This window comes from Aulonocara stuartgranti, assembly GCF_965226115.1.
Source record: "Aulonocara stuartgranti genome assembly, chromosome: 17".
In the NCBI taxonomy this organism is placed as follows: domain Eukaryota; kingdom Metazoa; phylum Chordata; class Actinopteri; order Cichliformes; family Cichlidae; genus Aulonocara; species Aulonocara stuartgranti.
In genome coordinates, this window is record NC_138953.1 from 31,243,521 (window position 1) to 31,270,141 (window position 26,621).

General features: G+C 40.4%; 1 protein-coding gene across 1 annotated transcript in view; it reads right to left on the minus strand.

Annotated features, from left to right (window-relative positions):
- The window catches only part of LOC309692020 (uncharacterized protein), a 39,577-nt gene that overhangs the window by 5,119 nt on the left and 7,837 nt on the right, over positions 1-26,621 (minus strand). The window contains exons 2-8 of the mRNA XM_082510137.1: positions 25,838-25,990; positions 18,591-19,165; positions 17,633-17,791; positions 7,277-7,414; positions 6,027-6,169; positions 600-770; positions 332-440 (exon numbers count right to left, since the gene is read on the minus strand). Of these exons, the coding sequence (XP_082366263.1) occupies positions 332-440; positions 600-770; positions 6,027-6,169; positions 7,277-7,414; positions 17,633-17,791; positions 18,591-19,165; positions 25,838-25,990 (1,448 nt within the window). The remainder of the gene's footprint in view (positions 1-331; positions 441-599; positions 771-6,026; positions 6,170-7,276; positions 7,415-17,632; positions 17,792-18,590; positions 19,166-25,837; positions 25,991-26,621) is intronic.

Below are 26,621 nucleotides of genomic sequence, written 5' to 3' on the forward strand. Positions count from 1 at the left end.
TTAACCCGGAGAAATAAACTAAACTACATAAGCAAAAAATAAATACAGAAGAACTATAACTATAATTATTTACTATAGTAACACTTGTCTTTTCTTGTCTTAAGACAAACCTCTAGCTGAGGTTAAAATTGTCCACCGGGTGGCAGCATCCATCATCAGGTTTACACTCAGTTGATATTTTGGTAACACTTTATCCAATATGAGTTATTATAAAGGTCAATTTACTGGGAGTAATAGGAGTGAGTGAACACAGGTGTGTGTGTGTGTGTGTGTGTGTGTGTGTGTGTGTGTGTGTGTGTGTGTGTGTGTGTGTGTGTGTGTAATGTAACACCTGAGACAGCGGGGGTTCATGTAAGTCCAACTGCAGCCTCTGAACTACATAAGGGAAATCACCAGCGTGGAAACACACAACATCTTTGGTTACACGAGGAGGCTCCAAGCTGAAAACGAGCAAGGGGGGAGGGAAGAGAGAAGGATTATATGATATCCGTCAGTGACTAAGCTGTGTAAATACAGAGCGTGTGTCACTTCCACACAGACGGCTGCTTACCAAACTGTCTGACATTTACAGCGTGCGCTACTGTCGCTTCAACGCCTACCTTTCTACGGAGCATACGGCCTTCAGCACCCCCACGGCCGCCGTGGTTTGGCGCTCGAAACCCTGTCCGATGTGATCGGCGTGGGCTCGCGTCCGATCCTCGAACAGCATCTCTCTGGGCTCGCTGGTCCTGGGCAGGGACTGAAGCAGGTTCTTCACCTCATTTGCGGAGCTAAGAGAAAAAGCAGAGTGAAAAAGTAGAAAAACACAGCGTGCCCACACAGTTTGTGTTTCTCACCCGTCTGCTTCCCTGCTGTCTAAATAAAGAAGGAAATGACTAAAGGTGAGTGGGATGCTCACTCTCCTAGGCTCTTTCTTTCCCGTCTGCTTTATAACAGCACAAAGAGACCTGCTGCTGTTGCTGTTGTATTATCAGCATCAGCTAAGACAGAGACAGAAGCATCTACAATAACAAATCAATCAGCCATAGGGATACACAGAGCGATACTGCCTTTAAATGATTTGTAAATAAGATGGATTTTACCACAATCAGCAACCAGTATTTATCTCGTCTAGTCTAAATTTTAAATGTTCAAATCCTGCCTGTCAAAGCGTTTACAACATATAATAAAGTAATAAAGACTGCTTTGTTTTTGGCTTTAAGGGGAAATAAATACAACAAAAATAATGAAATAAATAGATAAACGATTCAAACATTGACATTGAACCACAATTTTGCAATTGCCGCCTCTGTAACAGCCAGCGCTGATGTCATGTTATACTTTGTTCCTTATTAGTTGGCAAAGCTATGACTTGGCCTAGATGCTTGCAGGTCAAATTTAAGACCTTTTTAATAACACTTAGAACAAAATTTTACACCAAGCTTCACATCAGAAGTGAAAAATATGTTCTCTCCAAGTAAACACATTAATGTCAGTTCAAACAATTGTTATTCGTGAGCCATTTGTCATGAAAGTCACATCTTCCCTTTTCTAATGAGCACGCTGGCTAACAAAGCCGTCATCATAGTCGTCCCCAGTGTTTCCATCAGTGTGTGCAAGACGGGCAGCAGGCCAGGCCTAAGCACTGGGGGAATTTTTGTTTATTTTGGTTTGCATTTATTTTCTGGGGAAAATCTTTAATTGGCATCAGCACAAACTGTCCGTACACATATAAAAATATTCTGAAAGCTTTAGGTGAACAGGTGATCAATTACATTATGCTATCTAATTCTTTAGAGACCAAATAAATACATAAATAAATAAATAAAAGTGAAATATTTAAGATCCAATCAAATTTAAGATATTTTAAGGACCCATAGACATCTTGTCTTTACTTTTCCCTCATCTTATCCAGTGTAGCTGGATCTAATCTAAAAATCCTTATCCTTGATCCACATGCTGGAATTTTTGTCATAAATGAAAAGGTCATTTGTGTACGAGTATGGACACTTTTGCACTCGGCTTATTATTTTTCATATTGTTTCCTGTTAGAGATTTGTTTGTTTTTCAATTGAACTATACAGGTTACAGGTCACATTAAATGTGGGACACATTTTGAAATGATTTATTGTAGTCTCATTTTTAATAATCACAAAAATCTGGCATTTTAACAGGGTTGTCTACACTTTTCACATCCACTGTATACCTCAACTATTAAGCCAGAACGTGGAAACTTCACAGCCTGAGGGTAAGCCGATGTAAACTTAACGAACAAGCAGGCATGTTTGTTTTAAAAAGACTTACAAGAACAAACAGATCCCTAAAAACTGCGCGTTATTTAATGAAAGTGTCAGCGCTCACAGTTAAGTAGTCGATACGTTTAATGTTTGATAGAAGCAGGATGAAAAAGGCGTGTTTCAGCCTGTGGCTTCAGTGAGAGTTTCAGAAACATTTGTGGGTGTAACCCTCATCAAAGCACCATTCATGCTCAGTCTGGTTTCCACACCACACAGAATTTACCCATGTATTAATAACTCCTCCACTTTGATACATAACACACATATTAACAGTATAAAATACTGCAGATAATTTACATATTTGAGGTCATTTTATAAATGTAAGAATTTATTGCACTTCTCTGATTCACATGCAAGATGTAGTATGAACCAAAAGATGAAAGATAAAACAACAAACCCACAATGCGTCTACACAATTACTGCAGGCCTTCAACAGATATGTCAGATTTTCTAGCTCCGGATGCCCCCCCCACTCCCAAATCTAATCATTTTATTCAATTCAGTTTTATTTATATAGCGCCAGATCACAACAATAGTTGCCTCATGGTGCTTTATGGTTCCGTGTTTGCTGCCGGCATAATGCGTGTTTACAAATAAGTGTGAAAAATTGTAGATCTACAACATTCTCTCGCATTTTAAAAAAAAAAAAAAAGAGAGAGAGAAAAAGCCCAAAAAACACAAGCTGCGTTTCAAGCAGTGTAACGGCAAAAGCTAGACGATGTACACATACGAAGTCTGCGCTTGGCTTCATGTGTGCAGACTGAAGAGCTGTGAAGGAAAAGCATAGGAATGAGCCGTGCTGCCAAACAATAGAAGTACTGCAGTCAGCTCACTGCTGGATCAGTGACTCACACTGGAGCTGCAGTCAAATTCAAACAAGAGTATAAACACACGCACAGAGTTTGCGAGAGAGTCCTTCGAGAGAGTAACACACACACACACACACAGACAAGCTTCGAAACTACCCGTGCTGAATGCTGAATTGTGCGTTCATTCATTCAGAGATAAGAAGAGAGAGGCATGAGCTGGTGGAAGAGGAAGAAAGAAGCAGGGGAAAATAGTGCAGAGAGTGGATGGGGGTAGATGAAAAACACACACACACACACACACACACACACACACACAGAGCTCAGTGTGTCTGAGCTGACTGCAGGCTGACAGTAATAAATGTAAAACCAGGAAAGCTGGTAAGTGAAACTGTGAAAAGGGAGAGCGTAAAGGGAAGAGTGCTGAATGTGCACATCTTTGAAGCCTACCATCCGCTGCAAATCTTTAACTACATGTGAGGTCGTGTTATTCTCCCACCGTGTCTGCTGGTAGTGTGCACCAAAATGTCAGGAGAGATTCCTGCGCCTTTATTGCCAGTTAAAGCAGGACTGAGGGGTAGATGAGTAGAAGAGGGCGCAAGGAGATAATAGGGCTGGTGGGATAAAGAAGGAGGGAGGTGGGGAGTATGTGGATATAAAGGGAGAAAGCAATGGAGGAAAGCAATGCTCTCTGAACATACAAAAGCTGTTTTTTGTGTGTGTTAATTATATTGATTTTTGGCCAGGTTCTGCATTTAAAACTCAATTTAGCCCCAAAGTAATATGTGCCAAATGAAATTCATCAACAAAAGCACACAAATGTTGTTAATGGTTGTGTAACTCTATTCCGTAATATTTTGAAAAATGTAGATAATACCAGAATATATGATATATTAATAATTGGGATACCATGTTTGAAAACTGATCATTTGTTATATTCTCTAGTGGTTTATTTATTTGGAGCATTTTAAGCCTTTATTTGACAGGAAAGTGAAGGGAAATGAAGGGACTGGTGGGTTGCCTTGTCAACCAGGTGAGGTTGACAAAGCAAAACCGATCAGGAACATGTATACAAAATCTAATAAAATATGAAAAAACAAAGGTAAAAGTTAATCTGGAGTAAAATGCAATTAAAAAAAAAACCAATAAAACAATTTCAACTACACAACAAAAGCACAAATACAGATCAAAATGCAGTAAATGTGGTACTAAATGTAGTAAAAACAGCTCAGTAAATATCAGTGTAAGTATAGTAGACAGTGCAGAGCACATAAAATGTGAAGTGCTTGAAATAAAAGGTTAACGTCACGTTAACATCCTTTTTTCTTTCAGAAGCGTTCCACGTCTGTCTCTTCGTTGCTAAGCTTTGCGGGTTTGATCAGCTCACGCTGGCTGTCACGCTCACATCACATTCTTCGTCAATCCTCTGTCTTTCTTCAAAATGGTGCTGGCCGCGGCTGCTGCTGCCGCTTCTACTATGCAATTACAGTAAATCTGTGTGAGCGTGGCGCCCTTTCACCAAGAGCTGAAATATTTTGGTTTATTTTCATCATCTGACCACTATAATCAAGCTGAATTCTCAGACTGAGAGTCTCAGCGCTGTCAGAAAGGCACAACAGTTTGACCTTTCCACTGAAACTACTGAGAAATAAAAAGCAGCGCCGCAAAGAGACGCTGCTCATGCGCCAGCAGCCTTCCTCCAAACAGCGCAAGGCCAAACTGCAGCCAAGGACTCGCTGCAAACATCACGTCCTCCTCTCCTCATCACTACTTCTCCATATTTCTTTTGACATGCTTTCTTTTTTGATGTCTCTTTTCTTATTCACACACTGACAGACATGAAAAACACCTGAGCTCCTGAGAACAGCAGCATGTGAAGTCCTCAATAAATCAACTTCAAGCAGAAAACAGAAGTCAAGAAGAAGCGGAAAACAGACTGTAATAGAAACTATCTGTGGAGGTAGCAAGGACAGAGAAATGAGGCCGGAGCTGCAAGGCGGGTGAAAGATTGAGAAATTTCCTACATGCAAGTCTGGTTTTATTTTTTATTTCCGTTAACTGAAAGGTTTCATTTGCCCCCCTCCAACATGTACTTTTAGTTTTACTAACTTTGGTCTAAACCCAGTGGACCATGAAAAGACAAAACACATTAATGTGTACCATAATATAGGAAATTTGGTGCAATGCAAACACAAATTGAAAAGCAGGCACACTTAACCTAATAATTAAAAATAGGACATCTCCTATGAACTAAAGGACTAAAGCTGCTAATAAAAGTGTGCTTAGTCGAAATCGGCGTGAAATCACAGACTTCTTCCAATAAAGAATCATCATCTTATCAACTGACTCATCTCTTAAGCTAAAAATCAACCAACCAACCGATGCCACCACTAATGACCTGAGACATGAGAGAGAAATAAATGAAGCGAGGCAGGAATGTGTGTGATGTGCATTGTCCCACGTTTGGCTGGCTGCCATGTGAAGTGGTGTCTGATGTAACGATGATCTCATCCTAGCGGTGAGCCACATACCGCTCCCATTCACACACACACACACACACACACACACACACACACACGTTCTCTCTCATGGTCTCGCTCGCAGACATCATGCATTATGAGGCAGAGGCCGTGTTTGAGCAGCAGCGGCACAGGCAAGCAGAGAGGAGGGTAATCGTCTCATCTGGAGCAGCTCGGCTTCAACAAAGCTGCACGCTGCTTCAGATTGGAACGCTTTTTTAGCCTATAATCAGTCCTCATGGGCAGAACGGAGGGTACAGAGGCAAGCTGGCTCAATAAGTTACACAAACACACACCACCGAGGCTTGTAAACAACATTCATAAAGAGCGAAATCCCTCCTAATTCCATCTGTCTCACTGAACTGGAAACGTGAGTTGGCCTTATTTGAGCGCATCTGCAGTCTGCCGTTCAACGTTGGACTCACCGTTTTCTTTTAAAAGGAGACTTTGGTATATCAGCTACAGGTATCATCTGCTCTCCTGGTCTGACCCACATTATAGGACCGTCGTCGCTCTCTGTGGGACTCATCAGCCTCAGACTGGAAAACGTTCCCCATGGAAGAGTCCTCTGGAGCCAGACAGACAAGGAGGAAAAGAAGGAGGAGGGAAAGTGAAGACACAAGGGAATAAAAATCAAAGCATCGCCTTTTTAGTCGGCAACCAATTCATCAAGTGTTTTATTTAGCTCGTGTGCAAAAACTGCTCCCCTGGCAAAACTTGTCACTGGCACCCAGGATGATTCGGAGGGTGCTGAATCTGAGCCAAAGCCGTTCATAGACAGGAAACGCCAGAGGATGTGCGTCTTTTGATATTCAGCGTGCGACGCCACTCCTCCGCAGTGCGAGCAGGAGATTTGAAGTCTCAACATAGAACAGCAAACAGAAGACGAGCCTGTCACTCATGCATTTAAGGGACAGCAGTGAGTAAACGCAGCGTTTCGTGGTCTGCTCCTGCAGACAGAAACAACTTCCTGGACTAAAACAGGGAGCTGCGTCAATCGCTTGACATGCCTCTCATTTGCCAGCCACTGCTGAGAGTCTTAGGTGTTTTGTCTTGCAGTATTCTCCATCTGCTCGGTTTGGTGTTTCCAAATGATCAGCGGTGCAAATGCGTCAAAATAGTCTAGTTATTGAATGCAATATGAGACCATACATGTGGTACTAGGAAGTAAATAAGTAGAGTAAATAAATCCTACTTTAGAGTTCAGGGATGACACTATGTCAGCCAGCTGAACATCGTCACACAACAGCTTGACTAAGCGTGCACAATTTTACTAGAACAGATGATGTTTTCTTGGAACAAATAGTAGCACATTATGAAAATGAATGCTTTTAGAGCATGAGGCAATGAGCGATTAATAAGGATGTCTCAAGAGGATACTAAGGATGAGTATCTGGGCCGACCCAGCAAAGTTTTAATGGCTCTCTTCTGGCTAAAACAAAGAAGATTAAAATCCAGTTCCTAAAGTATTATTATTTTCTGTCGGCTACTTTTTTCTAAAAGGCATTTCACTGCATTCAGTTCAGGTCGGAGACAAACATTTTGCGGACTCACTTCCATATCCAGTTCAAGCTCAAATCTTATCTGTTTGTTTGAATCCTTCTGTCACGTTTTCCATTCAGTCATTCTGTCTTTGTCAGGATTACTGCCACGCTGCTGTCCCACCCAGACTCACCTTGAGGAAAGGTGACTCTTCCAGCATGCTGAGGAATTCTGGGAAATAATTGCCGACCTCCTCGTCCACAGCTCCCACCAGGCTAATCTGTCTCATGGCCCCAGCTCTGTATGTGCCATGACTGTAGGTTTTCTTCACCTGCAGCGGGAATATAACAAACACACGCACATACTCTGTGTTATGGTGAAGTGAGGTTGATTCCTGCTGCATAATTAATCATAAAGTGGGAGTTCAGTTCAGTGTTTAGCTAGAAGCATGCAAACGCTAATATTTAACATTCTCTTTCGTGTTGTGCACAGACACAGAGGTATTATAACGATAATCGAATTTTAAAACAAGTTTCCCTGGCAAACTGTAAATCACAGCTTTATTATTTCTCATCCAAAGGAGTGCAGTTCAAACAAACCATTTTCAATGTGATACACACCCACTGTTTATCATTTCACTCTCAAATCCAACTCAGAAGAAAACACATTCTCTCACTCTAACAATAAACATATCATGCAAAATGATAAATGGAAACTAATAGTCAATAATCATCATCTGGGAAAGTTGTAGCACCTTCAACAAGCTCATTAAAGACCTCCCACTGTTGTAACAGGGGCTAGAGCAGCGTTCCCCAACCCCCGGATCACAGACCGGTACCGGTCCATGAGTCGTTTGGTACTGGGGCACGAGAGTTGAGGCTCCTGTGTGAAATTTATGGTTTTTAGGGGTTTTTTTTATCAGTTTTTATCTTTTTTTTAATCATTTTTATTATTAAATCTGTTTCCCTGCATCGTTTCCCGTGTGCTATTATTAAGTCCTTTTATTTTTGGTACAGGTTTGTCAGACATAAACCGGTCCATGGTGCAAAAAAGGTTGGGGACCGCTGGTCTAGAGGATCTGAGTTCCTTTTTAACATACAACAGTTACCTGGTGACCAGTCCTACTAAAGAGCATTTCACCCACTTGTTTTGTTTTAATACCTTTTTTTAACACCTAAAATCATCTAACAATTAATTGTGGTTATTTCCAGCTTAGTATAGTTGCCTGCTGGACTCTACTAGAGTAACTCTGTATAGTCTATAGTTAAAACAAACATGAATGGGTGCCAGTTTAGCTCACAGGTGGAGCAGGTGACCATATGCCACAAGCCTAAATGCTTCAAATCCAAGGCCCTGTGCTACGTGTCTTCCCCCAGTCATCCTCTCTCCCTACTTTCCAGTCTGCTCTCCACTGCACTCTGATAAAAGCATAAAGCTCCAAAAACTACTTGTTCATCATAAACTGGGTATTAGTTCATCCACTACGTGAAATAAACAATTTAATTTCCTTTAAGCCAGCTTTTCCCTGATTGGTTGCCCCTTGCAAACAGAAGGTGTGAAGAACAGGTGGGTGGGATTTATGTGCTCAAAGACAGACCATTTGCCAGACACTATATTAGGCATTTAGTGTCTGGCAAAGACATCATAAACAGCTAAAAGTGATAAACAAATGACAGGAAGCAAAATAATATAATGGTCCCTTTCTCCCTCCTACAGCAAGTGTTATATGATGATATTATTTATATTAAATATAATATTATTCATGCCAATTTGGAAACACACGAAAATCTGAATTGGAGGCAGAGATCCGCATAGAAGCTGTGCATCATTACTGGGTGTCAAAATAGACACTGTGTGTGTGTTGGTGCCTTCTTTTGATGTTTCTGCTCCAGTGATGTGACTCAACGCTGTTTGCTGCTTTTCACTTGGCTGACAGAGCATCGCGCCTGTGTGACTGTGTGTCTCTAACCCGCCTCTCATACCCTTGGCCCTCAGCAGTGCCTTTTGTGTGTGCATGTGCGCGCAGTACGTGCAGCATGTGGCCTGCATGCGGTACTCTTGGCTGATCGCGATGCATGTGTGTCTGTGCGCACGCCAAATCCTTGGCTGCACACCTCCAGTGAGTCACCACTTGACAACGAGGCAGAGATAAAGGGAGAGAGAACGGAAGAGAGGCAGACCAGAGGGAGGAAAGAGACCGAGAGAGAGCGAGAGAGGATACACAAGAGAGAAAGGATGAGGGGAAGAGAGACAGATGGAGAGAAAAATGTGTAAAGAAGAGGAAGAGAAAGTTTGGGAAGACAAGCTGTGAAATGCAAGCGAGACAAAAATGAGAAAAATATCTAACTGTGACTCAGATGAAGATCAGAGCACATTGTAGGATTAATAAATGCAGAAATCCTCGTAATTCCAAAGGGTCGAAGAAAAAAAAAAAGGAGGGAGGGGTGTTGATGAGGAGAGATGAGTGAAGGTTTGAAAAGATGGGAGGAGGGAAGTGAAGGGGAAGTAATGAAGATGTAAACACTAAATTGTAAAAGGACTGAAGGGGAGGGTGTTTAGCAGCTCCCAGGTGCCTTTTTATATGTAAGGTACCAGATCCCCAACAGTAGCTTAGAAGACTGTGAATGCTGGCAGCTTCAGTATGTAGAACATGTTTTTTACTCAGTAAAGGAAACAACATGTCTACCTTAATAATTCCTTGTAAATTGGTCCAAACACTTGATGAACAGATGTTTACAGCTTTTAATTCTATATTAAACTAGCAAAAATAAATCAGTGTATCATCCATAGTCATGCCGAGCCACGTGGCTGTTTGTTCACGGTTTAATATCCTCATAAGATGACACTGGCTAAAAGCTTGACATACTGACTCCATAAAGACATATAAAGACAACTTTAAATAGTCTCACTGAGTCAGTGACCTAGTTACACAGAGGGGGATGTGTTGATTCCAACACCATCGGGCTTACAAGTAATTCCTGGCTTCCACAATGTTTCTTAGCCACAGTGTGTGCATGTATTTTTGTAGTGTGTGTGTGTTCTTTTTTTCTACATGATTATAAGTGTTTGCGCTTATGAGTCTCTATTTTTGTGCGCGTGTGTTTACACGTGCGTAACTTAACACCTGACTAAACCCCCATGTTGTTTGCAAAGACAATATTCTCTCACTATCACAAGAGGATTATTAGGAAACGCGACCTGTGACTCAAATGAACGGATAAATTTAACACCCACTGGTACTGACACACACACACACACACACACACACACACACACACACCTTTTCTATTTCAAGTGAAGGCAAACAGAAGGAAACAGGAAATTTGACAGACTTCCTCTGAGCTACAGTGTTCAAGATGCTCCATTCCTTTCTCTTCTCTGCGTACGTGCTTGTAAACACTGACTTCACTTGGTGTTTTACTCGCCTTACCCATTTTTTTCCCCCCTCTCATCTCCGTCAGCCTCTCCATCTCCTCCTCTGCCTCCTTCCTTCATAATGCTAACATCCCTGGTGGGAAGCCTATTAGATCAATCCTCTCTCCTTCCTGCTCTCCTTTCCGCCTCTGGTTCCCTCACTTGTTAATTCTGTAACAAGCTTCTCTTTCCTTCATCAACTCATCTTTGACCTTCTCCTGCTGAGTTCATGTCATACCATCATCTCACTAATCTGTCCAACCTCTCCCTCACCCCTGCATATCTCTTAAATTCTTTTCTCCCTCTCATCCAATTCTCTCGCTGATCATTATGTCCAGCCAGACTGCAGAGTGCTAAGTTTATTAGTCTATTTCCGTACATGCGTCACAACAAAGCTTCTGGCTGCTGACTGGTGCCTCAAACACAATTGGACATGCTTCTCTTTAACAATCTCCCACTTGGCTCGGCTACAAAGAGAGAGACGTGAATGAATGCACATCCACACTTCAATTAAAAATAATGTAATGGTCCCTTTCCGCCTCCTTTGTTATTGCTGATGAATTCTTCTAAGTTAAAGCGACACCACACTGATGCTAAGCCAACTTCTAGGTACACTGTGGAGGCTGAGCGTGGCAGCGTTTCCTTCAGGTCAGTGAGCGTCAAAAGCCTGGAGCACGGTGCCTACACAGGATGAGGCTTTAGCTAGAATCAGATGAGCTACACATGCCGATAACCGGCATTCGATGTAGCTATAGGATTCTCAATTTAGAGATTTGAATAATCAGGGGTTTTTTGTTTTGTTTGTTTGTTATTTTTAATATGAGAAAAATTAACCATCTTAGCCTAGGGGCACAACATCTCTCAAAAAGAAAGCACCTAGAGAAATATCTATGTTAGTCTAAGCACAGCAGCTGGACTCAAAATTATAGGCAAAAATAACAAACAAAAAAAATTTGTTTGTGGTGTTTTTTACGAGACTAAATGATCTCAGCTCGTTTGTTTACCATCCTTCTCACTCACAGCAGTTCTTATCGTGCTTCACCTATTTATTGCAGGTTTAGCAAATTTGTCACAACTTTTCATACTAAATTGTCACCTAATTTATTCACGCCAGTCTCAATTTCGCCTACTGTGGAGGTCAGAGGACTTCAGCAAATAGAGAGAAGAAAACGCACTGTCATCCTGTCTTTTCAGTTACGATGACTCATTTTACTGAAGTCTGTGGCTAAGTCAAGAAGCTATTGAAATATAGTAAAAAGCTGATGGTGTAGTCAATGTGAAATACCTACAAACTGCTGTTAACCTCCTCTATGCAATATTGGGTCCCAGGCAGGTCCAGAGAGTCACATGGGAAAAATGTGCATTACCCAACTAGTTGGGAGCTACGGGCAGAGTGGTAGTAAAACTTCAAAAAGTGTGACATAAACCAGAAACAACTAAAAGTTGTGCCTTGACTCTACTCCCAGCACATATCAAAAGGAGCAATGTTTACTTTGAAAACAAACAGTTTCTGGTTTGTGTCATACTTTTCAGTTTTACTACAGCTCGGAGAGTACCTGGTGAGTAATAGCGGTAGAACAGAGACTACCAGCAGCCTCCTGCAACTACTCACCAGCGGGTTGGGGAATACGTCTTAGAGAGCCAGCTAAATGGTAGTATTGTCCTGAAAGACTGGGCTCGCCACTCAGACAAACCCTCAGCACTGATATAGGATTTTTGACCCCCCCACCACAAAGTCTCATCTTTTCAAACTGTTGCAACATCTTCCTCTGTATAATCGGAATTTCTGAGCTTTTGACCAGTATTTGCTTTGAACTATACAGTATTTGTTTGCATTAAGTTGTAAGCTGCCCTTACTTACTTACTGTACAGTCTCTTATTTTATATATTCTTTACTTTTGTGTGAATCTGCAAGCTCCATCTGCCTGTCACTTTGATGCTGAATTTCCCTAATGAAGGACAATAAAGGATATTTCTATTCTAGTCAATGAGTTTACACATTTATAAAGTACTGGGCTTCTTTTTCCCCCACTCTGACCCATAAACCTGCTGGCTTTTACTTCATTTACATATGAGGCATTGCTGTGAATGTTTTTCTGCAGTGATAAAGCATTAACACAAGCACATTATGAGCACAGATTAATAAAATATTAAAAAGCTGCATTGTGCTGTTTCGCCTCGTTTTAATGTTTTGACGACGTACCGACATCATTGCTCTCAGTGACTAAAAGGAGAAAGACCAAATTACCTCAGCGTCCTAGCACACCACGTATTGACTGTTGGGCTGTACTTGCCCTGAGAAAGTGGAGAGCTGTAATCTTCCATAATTCTTACCGGTACTGAAAATGGCTTTAGACAGGTGCTGAATACAAAATACAGGCACGCAGCCTGAGCAGCAGCAAAGCAACTTCAGTGCCTGCGGTCACATTGTGAGCATAACAAACATCCTCTCTTACACGCTATTCATTATCAATTGCTATAGGTACGCAAGTAACTTCGTGGAGAAGTGTATGGGTGATTGTGTCTCATACTGTGGGAGATAAATTTGAGCACAAACAAAGAAGAAAAGATTGCAAGCGGCGGCAATTTGCTTTGCTCTCCTTTCTGCACACACCAAACAAAAAGCAGCGGTCCAGTCATTTATGGCTCGATAACAGAAACATGGAGGAGAGAGATAAAAGAGAGACAGACTAACACAGCGGGAGGGAGAGAAATGGGGATGATACAACATTAATCTCTGTATATATATATATGTGTGTGTGTGTGTGTGTGTGTGTGTGTGTGTGTGTGTGTGTGTGTGTGTGTGTGTGTGTGTGTGTGTGTGTGTGTACTTGTTCCTGTGTATTTACTATCAGTATGCATGCTCACATCTGTCTGTCTGTGTGTGTGTGTGTGTGTGTGTGTGTGTGTGTGTGTGTGTGGACTGTAAGTGTACTTCCCAAGGTCACTGCCGAGAGCTTGGAGGGAGGGGGAAAAAAAAATTAACAAGACCAGTGGACAATGACGTTAGCCCTGCAAGGAACATTACTCTTAAAGGGACAGCACGGGACACATGTTTGCAGGGAAATTTAGACAAAAATTACACATTAAGGATGTTTCATGCTTTCATTTCAACTGGATTTAATTGATTCACAGTCATGCTGAGATCAAGGTGTTCCTGTGGAGGCAAAACTGTCCAAAAACAGAAGGAAATACAGGGAGAAAACATTATGAATATTCCACACAAAAGAAGAAAACAGCCAGAAGGAGAGCATTAGAACGCACAAACTGATCTACCCCCTGTAGTACACCACACACACTCTTTACAAGAGTATGGTAACCAATCCTGGCTGTACTCACATTGAAAAAGAGCAGGCGGTATCTCAGTACAAAGCCACTCAGGAGGTTTGAGGCAACAAAAAGCTTTTCATTAGTGAACTATAGACATGGGACAACTTGAAAAGAAAAGGTCTAGCTTTGTCACTGTGCCCAGAGGAGACAATCCATCCCAGCAACACACCTACATAAACAGTTCTAGTTTTTCCCGCTGTCCTCAAAAGTGTTGTGGGTCGAAAAGTGGTCAGGTGGTTTGAGAAGAAAAGCACCTTTTTGTTGATGGAGGTGAGTCTTCAACCTGCTTTACCGTGAAGCCACCACCTGGCTGACAGCAGTCATTTCTCAGAGTCTTTAACTCGACTTCTTCCCTCTCATCCCTTCGCTGCCATTTCTGTCACATTTCTTATATAAAATCCTCTCTTTCTCATCTATTTTAGACTATGCTTCATGCAGCCTCTTGTGTTATATGCTTTTAATAGTCTCTTCCCTCTCTAACAAGTATGTCCACTTGCTTTGAACGTTGATATCTCAAGATTAAGAAGCGTCAGAGTAACAGCCACGTCCAAACGTGTGCTGCACACAACGCTGATGTCGTTGATAATGTTGTCATTAAGTCTGCGAAATCAGACATCAGTTTAATGCCAAAAGCCGTTTTAATTCTGAACAGATGGAAGCAGATGACTCGACCAGATGGTTAAAGCCACAACAATACAACTTTTTCATGTTCACAGCAGCCATCCAGTCTTTTCATTTAATCATTACATTTCCCTCCCCATCATCACATCACCTTCTTCCCTTACTTTCTATATTTACCACCAGGGAGAACTGGAACAAGTTGACGACAAATATCTGAAAACTTGGCAGTTTTTTGTTTTTTTTAAATAGTTTGTTTTTTTTTAAAGGTACTGGGAAACAATATGTGGAATAATAGCAGCAAGTGTAGTGGCATAATACTTAAAGACAATTAAAGCCAGCATTTTTTAAAAACAGATGGAATACTTCAAGCTTTTCTAAGCACCTCAAATCCAGTCAACTTACTCTTTACACTAAACTCAAGATGAATGAATTTCACTTGTCAACTCTGCATTGAAAATGTCTTCAGAATGTTAATTCTGAGCCTGAAAAGTTATCTTTGCAAATTGTGACAGCTGCCAACTGCTCTAGCAAAGCTAATCACCCAAGATCCACAAACGCTGACGCGTTCATCTTTAGGCTAGCATTAGGGATTGTTGATAAAAAAGAGCTGGGAGCTACTTGTTGCCTTAGTAGGCCATATTCTAAATGGGTGAAATGGTTAGCATCGTCATCCTGGTCGCAAGAAGGCTCTGGGTTCAGTCCACCTGGCACGCAATGGCCTTTCTGTGTGGAGTCACGTGTTTTCCAGGTACTCCAGCTCCCTTTCACAGTAAAGACATGCACGATAGGTTAATATCTGGTGATTCTAAACTGGCAGCAGGTTTGGATGTGTCTGTGTGTTTTTCCCAGTGACATCTGGGAGAGGCTCCAGTCCCCCGACCCATGACACCAAGGTGGATAAGGAGTTAGGAAAAATCAGTGGAATGTAAATAAATTTAATATTCATCTGAGGGGAAAAGAAAAGAGGAACTCTGCGCAGTTGATGCGTACAGCTGGGTTTCCACTAGGAAGGTTTTTAGTGCAGAGGGGTAGTGGATGTTAATAGAGAACTTTGCATCTATAACTGTGCTGCCTGACTGATAAAAGCTTCATGCACCACAGGTCTCTGACAGTCTGATAATTCCCCATTTAAAGCTGAATAAGAGAGAAGTGTTGTTCCATTCTTTTCAAAGCAGCGCCCACTCAGTGTTAAATGTCCATTTTATACATCTCAACCTTAATATTTTATTTAAAAATTAAGGTGTACTGTGATTAAAGTGCAGACTTTCAGCTTTAATTAAAGGGGTTTAACAAAAATGTTCACATTAACAGCTTAAGGAATTACATTCATTTTTAAACACAGTATCCCATTTTCAAGAGAAGCTTCATGGCAAAGCAGGGCCAGTTCCTGTTCCCTTGTTATCATAAGCTGAATGCATAAAAGCTCTGGAGCTGATTCCAAGTGTTGAACTTGCATTCATGTCAGAAGGAGCCCATCATTGAGTTGCGGGGGGAAAAAAAACCCAAACTTGAGCAGCTGCCAAATCAACAATATGGTGCACTCTTAAAAAAAAAAAAAAAAAACCCACTGCACCGGTCAGCTCAGCAACACCCAAAGGCCTGAACATACTGCACACCACAAGTGCTATCTGTCAACCTAGTAGACACACCGATGGTATCACTTTCAAAATCTTCCATTAGCTTGTTCTTGAGTTATCACAGTCAAGTTTTCATTTCAGTTTTCAATTTAAAAATCCCAGGTGATTTCCTTCTTGAATTATTGTATTCACAAGATTATAAATCTCTAAGTTTTGATCTCCCGAGATTTTAGTTGACACCCTTACTAACTGAACTTAGGTGCCCTAGCAGGGTGACAACAATACCCCATAAGCCTTTTTACAGCAAAGAAAAAAAATCAAGAGACAAAAAAGAATATGTTCTTTTTTCCCTGCTGTGGATGTGATATAACAGTAAAATGCTTTGGATCTGTGTTTTGTTTTGTTTTTCTTCAGGGTTTTTTTTTGTTTTGTTTTTTTTCCAAAAATAATTTAATAATTTCCTTTTTTTTCAGTTTTCAGAGTCTAAGTTGGTTCAGAAATTTCTGGTATCATAACTTCTCTAATTCCTGTCTTCAAATCTTTAGATCAATAGAGGTACCTGTATAAAAAAACCCCAACAACAACAACAACAACAAAAAACTGCTGCATTTGAGGACTGTAACACCAACTTGGTCCATTTCAGTTTCCTGAAGTTGGTATAAAGTGAACTAATGAATAATTCAGACTGAACTGCACACGGCATTACTTCTGAAAGCCATCTCGCTTAACTTTTAAGTGTAAAACTTCACACACTACCGTATATCTGTTAAAGACATTATACTAAAAATAATTCCTACAATTCTTATTGAATTTTACTCGCACTCGTGAAACAAAAAAGGTTGAGCCTTCATAAACAGCCCTTGTATTTACTTCTACAGTGACAGAAAAATTGCTATTACTGCTAAGAAAATGTTTTATGCAAACCTTGAGGAAAACAATATTTATACAAAAGTCACTTCAAGATTAACTCCGATTAAGAAAAGCAAAGCACTGAAGTGTAGAGGAAACACAGAGCTGTAGCTTCTCAGGTCAAACGCCATTTGTTAAAAACAACTGTTTTTCATGCATCGCACCACAGAAAGCAACATAATGCATTTAAGCCAGAAACAAAAGTGTGTGTATGTTTATACATTTGCATATACAACATGACAAAAGGCCTCCACCTCTTCTTGCAACTGTTGCATGGACAGTCCTAGCATGACATCATCTATCCTGGCCTTCACATTGAATCCTCAATTTACCCTGCATCACACAACCTTCCAAGTGTATACTACATATCCCTTATTTCCTGTCTTCATAGACGGTTGTAACACCCAGACTGATGCAAACGACAGACAGTAACATGGAAGCATGTGGCCTTTTCCATTTGATGCTTTTGAGCTTTTATTTTTCATGATTGAAAGCTTGACATTTGTTTTTTGCTCTCTGGGGAAACTGCTTCAAAACTGCACAAGCAGCAGCAAAAACGGTGTAAATCAGAAAAGCAACTAGTCAGCATGGTTGCAGAACTGTCTGTATCAGTTCCAATAATATCCAAGCCACAGCACACATACAGCACCACATCTATGACACCACTCTTCCCCTTTATGTGCCTGTGTTCGACTGACCTGAGAGTAGAAATTAGCCATAGTCGTGGTTTCTATGTCTTTCTTTCCAATTATTTCCATTTTCACCGGAGCCGACGGAAACTTGGTTGAGAAGTAGTCCAAAAAGTCCGGCAGGTACTTGGCTTCTCCGTGGACGATTCCCATGACATAACGAGCAGCCTGCAAAACAGTCAGCAGTTTTAATTTAGATCAAGATGATGGTTTAGGAAAAGGATTTTAAATTACTAGTCTAAGAGTTTAAGTATAAATGAGGGATGCACCAATCCAATTCATTTGATCACAGATATGCTACAAATACCCACAGTACTGATCTGATACCATTATGAAATTAATAATGTTGAGTCGTCACTATAGGAAAAGATTGCAATTTATTCTTTTATGGTTAAAGATATGGGAGTAGTTGGCAACCCCCTATAACAACCACTAAATGACTGAAAAGTGGTATCAAGGATAACAGATTTTTCCCTAGCAACCAGTGGCTGTCAGGAGATAACTGACTGGTCTCTGAGCATCTGTGACGGTTTTAGGCAACAAGTCTAAACTAAACTCACGAAAAAAAAAATACATAAATTAATAAATCCAAGACTATATATTAACTGAACTGCTATTTATTAGTGAAATAACAGCTTTTCTGTCATGTGAAATCCCTTGACAAAGTTCAGTTTGTAGTCAAGTAAAAAAACTTTTGCAATCAAAGAAGAGAAAAGCTGTAAACACACAAAAAGGTCAAGCTTCAAGCTCTCACTTTTCATTCACATTATGAAAATATCTGACTGAATCCTGCCTAACCCATCTGAATAGCAGATCAGTGCATCCCCCGTCTACATAACTTAAAGGGTAAAGAAAAACAGTGTTTTTAATGAAACATAGTCAGCAGCAGGTGCTACACTGCAGCTGCAAACAACACTGCACTGAACTCAACATTCAAAGATCAATCTGATCAATACACATGCTGCACCTGGGACGCGTCCTCACTGAACACCAACGTGACAAACTCCTGAGCAAACCTTTCCCTCTGGTCCACTGAGAGAGAGGAGAGCTGCGACGTGTAGGCGTGAGCCACTAAGGCGCCTCCGTTAGGCTGGTTTTCTATGTGAATGTACGAGGCAAACTCCAGATCCGCCATACCGGGATACGAGCATTGCGGTTGGTGTTTGGTTGGGGAGGAAAGAGGTGACGTGGTGGACGACAACGGAGAGTTAAGTGAGTTGTGAAGAGAGTTCAGGTGAGATTTCGAAGGAGAGGAGGGCGGGAGATGGGAGCTTTTGTTGTTAGGTGGAGGATAAACAGGTAGAGGGGACTTAAATAAAGATAGGGAGGAGTCGTGTTTTATTTCAGAGGGGGAGGAAGACGAGGTGGGGGACGTGGAGGAGGGAGGGAGGAGAAGCAGGCCAGCACAGATGGTTTGGCAGGACCGGTGGTACATCTTCACATGCTTGTGCTTCTCCCCTTCTTTGTGTTTCTTCTTCTTTTTCTTCTTCACTTTTTTGATTTGCAGCTCCTCTGAGTTGATCTTGGCTTTCTCTTTGTCATCTGGACAGAGCAACAGAAAGAGAGAGAGAGAGAGGGGAGAAAGGCACTATTGAAGGATTTTTGTGCAATACCACAAAATAAGAAGAAACCCAGCTCTGAAGAGGCTTTCATGACAGATTTGTTAGAATCCATCATGTGTTATTTGATGCACAGTGGATCAACAAACTCTCTCAGCTCCCTGCTGTGAGAATAGATTTCTCCAAAGTCCTTCTAGAAGCAAGTCTTGCAAGTTAGCAGCAATCTTAAAATGCCAGGAGGCACGTTTATTGATGCATCATCTGAATTAACTTTAATTTCAGTGGTCACTGAGAAATAAATGCGCGAGTTATCAGTCAAACGTGATAAAACCCACATCAAAACTTGGCTGACTTTGCCCCAAAACCCCTTTCTCCTGAAGTTATACTTCTATTGCCATCTGCGCCATTGCAGAGTCCTCCTATAGTTTTCCTATCCAAGCTTTGAGTGCCGTGTGTCTCTTATGTCACTAAATAAGTGAAATCAGTCTTCTTGCAATAACTGCAGCTCTGAAAATGCAAGTAAAATAAAGTGAAGGGGTGGAAAAATGGAGGCTAGAAGGAGTGAGCTTCTGAAAACAGGTTAAAAAAAGAAAGACAGTAAAATTAAAAGCTTTACTCAGATTTTTGTTATTATTGATTTTAAAGTGTCTAATAATAAACACATTCAGGTACACATTTAATGCCCTACAAACAAAACAACTGAGAATAATGAGTACTAACTGTTTTAAGCAGATGACTCACTGCAAGTTTTCCCCCAGTTGGCATATCTCCTGAGGTGTATGCATAAAATAAAGTGAAAAACATTGAAACTAAATCCCTTGAGAAAAGCAGATATGACTAAGCCAGGAAGCACACTCTCCAGTGGCATATTTGCAAAGACATAATACCGTACATGGCAGTCCATCTCTTCAACGCCTCAGGCAGGACAACATGGAACATGCAAATTTATGCAAAGTGCTACTGTATCTGTTTGTCTATGTGTGTCTGTGTGTGTGTGTGTGTGTGTGTGTGTGTGTGTGTGTGTGTGTGTGTGTGTCAAAGCATGACAATTTGGATACATGTTGCTTTCTAGTTTCTGATTCCACAGTTATTGTGTAAACACATGGACACGTATGCATTTACAGTAAATATATACGTGCACTTCAGTCATGATGACAGTGGTGCTGCTGCCCTCACCTCACTAACGCACATGCACAAATACACAGCTTTAGTCTAGTGTGTACCCCACACAAGTTCAATGCCACACAAGAAAGGAGGGAGACAGAAGAAAGCACAGTGGGGGTGGGGGTATTTGCAGTACAATAGCTGAGCTACTAATCCAAAAGCGCTTTAACCCATAGTCACCCTCCCCCAATTCCCTGTACACCCAAACAGACGTTTATTCCTTCAACCTCCATCAAATCACAGATGAAGCAAGTTCAACATACCCAGGATCTCTTTCTGTGATCTGGCTTCACTTACCCCGATGTCAGGCTAAGCAGTCACACAAAGGCGGTTATCAACTGGATAACTGAACCCAGGGTTTCCCAATCTAGCTACACATGAACGAGGCGGTGTTGGCAGCGTGTGACCAATCACAAACATGGAGAGGCCAACCGGCAGCACAGCGGAATATTTTACCTATAACATTAAAACAAGTGTGAAGTGATTGCTGAAGGCAGCAAAGCTGCTATTACCTAAACAGCAGTGTGATTGATAGAAAAAGCACTGTACAGTAAGTGTAGTACTACAAAGCTCTGTCTGAATGTGTGCACTCTAAAAGCTTTAGTCAACAAGACTTAAAGTGCTATGCCAGCTATGTAAGTTTACCAGTTTCACTGGGTCTATCTTTAATACGCCGGAGAATGTGACAGTTATGATCATGTCATAACACTGTATACAAGGTTACAGTAATATGAAACCATTTTAAAATTGCTTACAGCCAATAGTAAGAAAAAAAGCAAAACTATATTAATGCTCTTTAGTGAGACACAAAAACGTCCACGGTCAAAAGGTCCCAGAGATCATCCAGGAAATAGCCTATTATTTTCCAGACAACTGATTGGTCATTAGGTGGTGATTTTGTACCTTTCAGTCTTTTATCTGGAATATAGCCTGCTTTGAAGCACATTCAGTGTGCTTCATTGTTTATCGTACCAACGCTGAAAGTGTCTATTAATGAATATAACCTATTTTTCTGAAAAATTATAATATATACTTGATTTAAATAAATAAATTAAATAAGGCCTTAAAAAAATGAAAATCATAATAGACAAATGGAGTTGCTGCAACATGTTGCCACTTGAAAACATGTTTTGTCTGGTTTTAAATCTTCTCTGGATTATAAAACTCAATTCAATACTGTTTTATTTTACAACAGTTGCCTCAAGGTCCTCTGTATAGCAAGGAAAGAGCCTACAAATTTTCCAAAGAAAAAAGCCCAACAATCACATTGGAGTAAACACTTGGCAATAATGGGAAGGAAAAAACTCCCTTTTAACAGGAAGAGCAACAAATACCTTGTTAAAGGAATACAGTTCACAGCATTTCTATTTGTGATCTGTAAAGGGGAACAAGGATCTACACTTCTATCAGAAACCAATAAAAAACTGTTTCAACTGTATAATGTTTACTTGATGGTACAAACAGTTGATGGCCTAACTGTCTTTTGTTCATTTTATGTGTACCCTGATGAAGGCTACAGGTCAAACACATTGGTAAAGTAATAAAGTTGTTCTTCAAACTACAAGTGTTGTTCGACCTTCAACCCAGAAAGTTGGAAGCAGGTGAATTTATGCCATAAACATCTACTCTACACAACAGTCTATGTTACCAAGTCAGCCGCCTATTTCTGCAAATTTTACAAAGAACAAGTTATTGTGCTCCTTCTTTCTATTTGGCTTAAAACCAACATGCTCCCACTGGTGATGTTTTGGCTTAACAGCTAAATCCATGCTGTTAATTCTCAACAGCTGCTTATTGCAGTGCAGCCGGCGCAATAGTTTAACTTGATCACCTTGAAGTGCCATTAATAGAAGAGGGCAAAACTGGTGAAAAACAACATGAAAATAGTGATGTCATTTCATCCAGCTGTGTTTAAAGAGGTACAATTAGTCAGCTGAAATTATTATGATCAGGTGATTGTGAAGTAAATGTGACAGGCTTATTATTACGTGCCAAACATAAAAAAAAAATCTTGTATCAGTCAGGCTTGTTGCATTCATTACTGTAGAAAATCACATTATATCTAGGGTAAAATACATTTTCCTAAAATAACCAATGAACTAAATCATTAGACTTAATTTGATCTGCTAACAACCAGTTTTAATTATCCGTTATAATAGGTCTACTTGCTCAGCCATTGGCAGCTGCTCTAAAAAAATTAAAATTGTAACTTAATATTGCACATACATGTTCACTCTGCTGATGACTTTTCCTGGGCAAAAACTGCAACTTCCCTTTTGTTTATACACAAACAAATGCATAGTTGGACCATTTGGCTGGATGGTCATGATCAGTTTATGGTCAGATAAATTCCCACTCAAATAAACACACACACAGACCCACTATCAAACAGCCTCACTGGCAGTAAAGCAGACTTACTGTCAGAATGGTCATTTGCTGCTTATTGATTTCCTATACACGTTTCCACTGGCTGCCCCTCTCTCTCCTGGTCGTCCTTTTCAATTGTAAACTTAACACTCTCTCACTGATTAAATTTCTAACTTTCACTCCCGGTCTCTCTGTCACTGTAATACCCTCTGATTAAATGCCACACTCACTATTACAGAAAACCTTCTCTCTGGTGGGGAGAGCCCCCCCTGCCCCACCTCAAAAATCTAATCGCAGGTTTCAGTGCGTCCCTTAAACAAGTGATTAAATAGCGGACTCTCTCACACGACGGCTGCAGGATTAACACATGCCTCTTGCTCTCAGTCCAGTCTTTTCTTAACTCTACCCTCATAATGAGGGAATGAACCAGCATTACTAGGAAGTGTGGCCTTTTGACAGAAAATGGGAAGATTGAAATAGTGCACCAATTTATCCGTCTGTAATTTCCATCTGCAGCCACTGGTCACACTATCTGCCCAAAGCACAGCTAACTCCTTGAAATGTCACAGCGGGGTCGTGACATACCATAACAAACTCCCCCAGAGCTCTCCAGCAAATCAAATCAATTGAAGTAAAATTGGCATTCACACGTGTCAATAAGTGGTTTGTGCGTATGAGCCTGTGTCACTCTTTATTTAAAAAAAAAAAAAAGAGTGGGATGGGGTGGATCTTAAAAAGCAAAACATCCCTGTTGATAAACGGCTGAACTCAGATTACTCGCGCACAGTTAGGTGGAGATTATGATCACAGCGCTCTGCAAATAATTCACTACTGTCAAAAGGTTAACAATGAAAGTCGCCGCTGCACCGCATTGATAAGGTGTGCACGCACACGCACACAGGTGAGCCTGACTTCATCACCAGCAGGGTTGCATCAATAATGGATGCAGACAAGTGTTCAAAGAAAACCGCCATCTTAACGTATACAAAACTGAACAACAAAAGAAATGTGTTTAAGGGCAAAAATATATTTTTCTCATCATTCTAAGAAGATCTGTGACAAGAATATTTAAAAGTTTGATCTAGATAATCACCCATCAGTCACACTCTAATAAACAGGAAGTTAAAACCATGCCTGACAACAGAAACAAGCACAGAAAGGCAATTACATGAGAGTAACAAAGCTAAACATATTTAGGGTTGCAACTATTAATCATATTAAAATGAGTTGGGGGTTTTGTCAATTGTTTTAATTAACTATAATATAAAAAGACAACCACTTTAAGTTTTCTATTTCTGGGACAAGAAAACGGATTTTGAAGAGGGCCAATCACACTCAAGTTTTGCTTGAGCTGCTTATAATTTTTGCTTTGATCTTATACCAGGCCTGTGTGAGACCAATCAGTTCATCTACTGTCAGAAACTAACCATTTTGGCTCCCTTTCTTCCCCCTTTAAGCCATCTTTCTTTTCATTGGCTGCCTATCCCAAACTGAAATTTATATTGGCTATATATAATAATGATAATAGATTACATTTATATAGCGCTTTTCTAGACACTCAAAGCGCTATATATACACATCAAAATATGTTTACAGGAGATGGGATTTAATATAATCTGGTATTTAGCTGTGCTGATGCATCTAATCAAACAACTGTGTGACATGCGTATAGTAACGAATAGGTCATACACTCGCCTTCGTGATCACCATCTAATCCTTTATGACCATCTCCCTGAAGATGATCATCTTCAGACCATCTGCTGCTCAACACAGAAGCTACCATTAATGTGCTGCTCTTATTTCTTTGGTGTTTGTATTTTTTTTTTTAATTCAATATAAAATAAGGTCAATACAGCATGTAAGCTGCTGGCTTTGGGAACGTGGAAAAGCATTAAAAGTAGCATGAACACAGTCAGGTAATTGCATATTTAAAAAAAACAACAACAAAGTGATTTTGGCCTTCCACCAAAGAACCAACATTTTTTTCAATATTTAATAAAGTTTAATCAAACTTGATATACATTTTTGTTTATCAAATGGGTAGTTAACAGGAAAATGTATGCAAAACTACATGAGGACTTGTGTTTACACACAGCCTTCCCCTCAAAGGCTCATTTAACCCAGGAAAAGCCCTGATCAATGACATTAAAAAAAAGAGGATTTTCAAACTGAAATTACAGTCAGGACCTTTATATGGAACAATATTTGGAGCATTTTTATTCTGTTTGGACTTTTAAAAACACAAAAATAAGACTGCACATAAACAGAGCTACTGTAAAACATGTACTCTAATGGTCAAACATTAAAGAATCCCATCAGAAATACTTATTTAAACCAACCTGAGAACAAGAGCAGGCAGAAATAAACACCAATAAAGCTACAAAGATTATAAAAGACGACGAACTAGCAGAGACAAAGGGAGCAAGAAATGGGAACAGGAGGGGATGACAGACTGTGAAGACTCTCAGCTTCTCCTATTACAACCACTGCTGCCTTAATTCAATAAACCATAAGGGCTAAATAAACCATAGGCACCAACTCTACATGTGAGGAGCAGCAAAGTGCAAAGGTCAACCTAACACCAGGGATCAAGTTCTCAGTGAAAATAAAAGGTTGTAACTCTGGTCACACTTGAAGAGTTCAGCCATGACAGCTAAAGTGCTAAACTGGACCTTTTCTAGCACACTGGTAGAATTCTTTTTCTGTTTTTACCCTAACACCCACTGGGATGCTGAGCAGTTGTGTATGCAGCTTGTACATTGGAAACATAATGATGATTTACTGTACAGCGCACTGTGGAAGTGGGTCATGTTTGGTTACCTTAGCAGCAGATCTGAGCTCCATTTGTATATGGAAAAAAAACAGTATTTATGACTCAATGCTATGCTACTGCAACATGTGTGATGTGTTTTATTTGCATGGTTTTTGTTTCATTTATTGCACACAACACACTTACGTTTGTAGTTGTAGTTTACTTTTATTTTAGTAGTTATATTTTCTGCCAGCAGCAGCAAATTAAACGCTGATCCATTTTAATGTGCAACTTTCTCTAATAATAGAAAGAATCATTTAATTCATCTCTATAAAAGTCACTTAATATGCATGTGTGCAAGTTTCCACCAACCTTTAATCGGCTGCTTGACTTCTCCATTCTCCCTCTTGATCTCATTCATCACTTTGTGCTTCTTCTTCTCCTTTTCTTTCTCTCGCTCTTTGACCTTCTTCTTCTCCCTCTCCTCTCGCTCCCTCTCCTTCGCCTTGTCCTTGGTGGAGTGATCTGTGGAAGCAGTGAGCAACGTTTCATGTCTCGATGGTGAAAGCACATTAGCATAAGATCTCAGATGTACCCCCACGCAAGCATGTACACCGATGTTTGAGTGCACTTTGCTCGCTCCGATTTGCTTCTCTAACAGCTCACCTGTTCTCTTGCCAAGCCCTTCACCTCTGCTATCACTCTTGACTTTTAATTTTGTTGATCTTTCCTCTACAAATGTTTTTTCCCTACTGCGAAAGGAAAAAAAAAATCATCCCATCGCCAAACCCATACTTTTATCTAAGCCCTGCAATGACCTTCCCTTTGAGAATGCAGCAGCCGCTCTGCAACTTCACTCAAAACAGCACAGTTTCATCAAGACACACCTCATCCCCAAAAAACGTAACCCTCTACTATCATTAATATGTTCCCATTTAATTTTAAAAGTCCTAAAATCCTCTCTTTGCTTTTCAGCTTATTTTCTTTTCCTTTTCCTGCACGTCTCCATCCAAGTGTTGAGCAAGTGTAGCACATTGAGGAATTGGAGTGCGCTCTAATGCAACGCTCAGTGCAAATCGCTGCGGATGAGAGCATCAGTTTTAAAATGTCAGTATCACATGCACACACCTTTTCAGCTGGATTGTTGGAAAGCTTT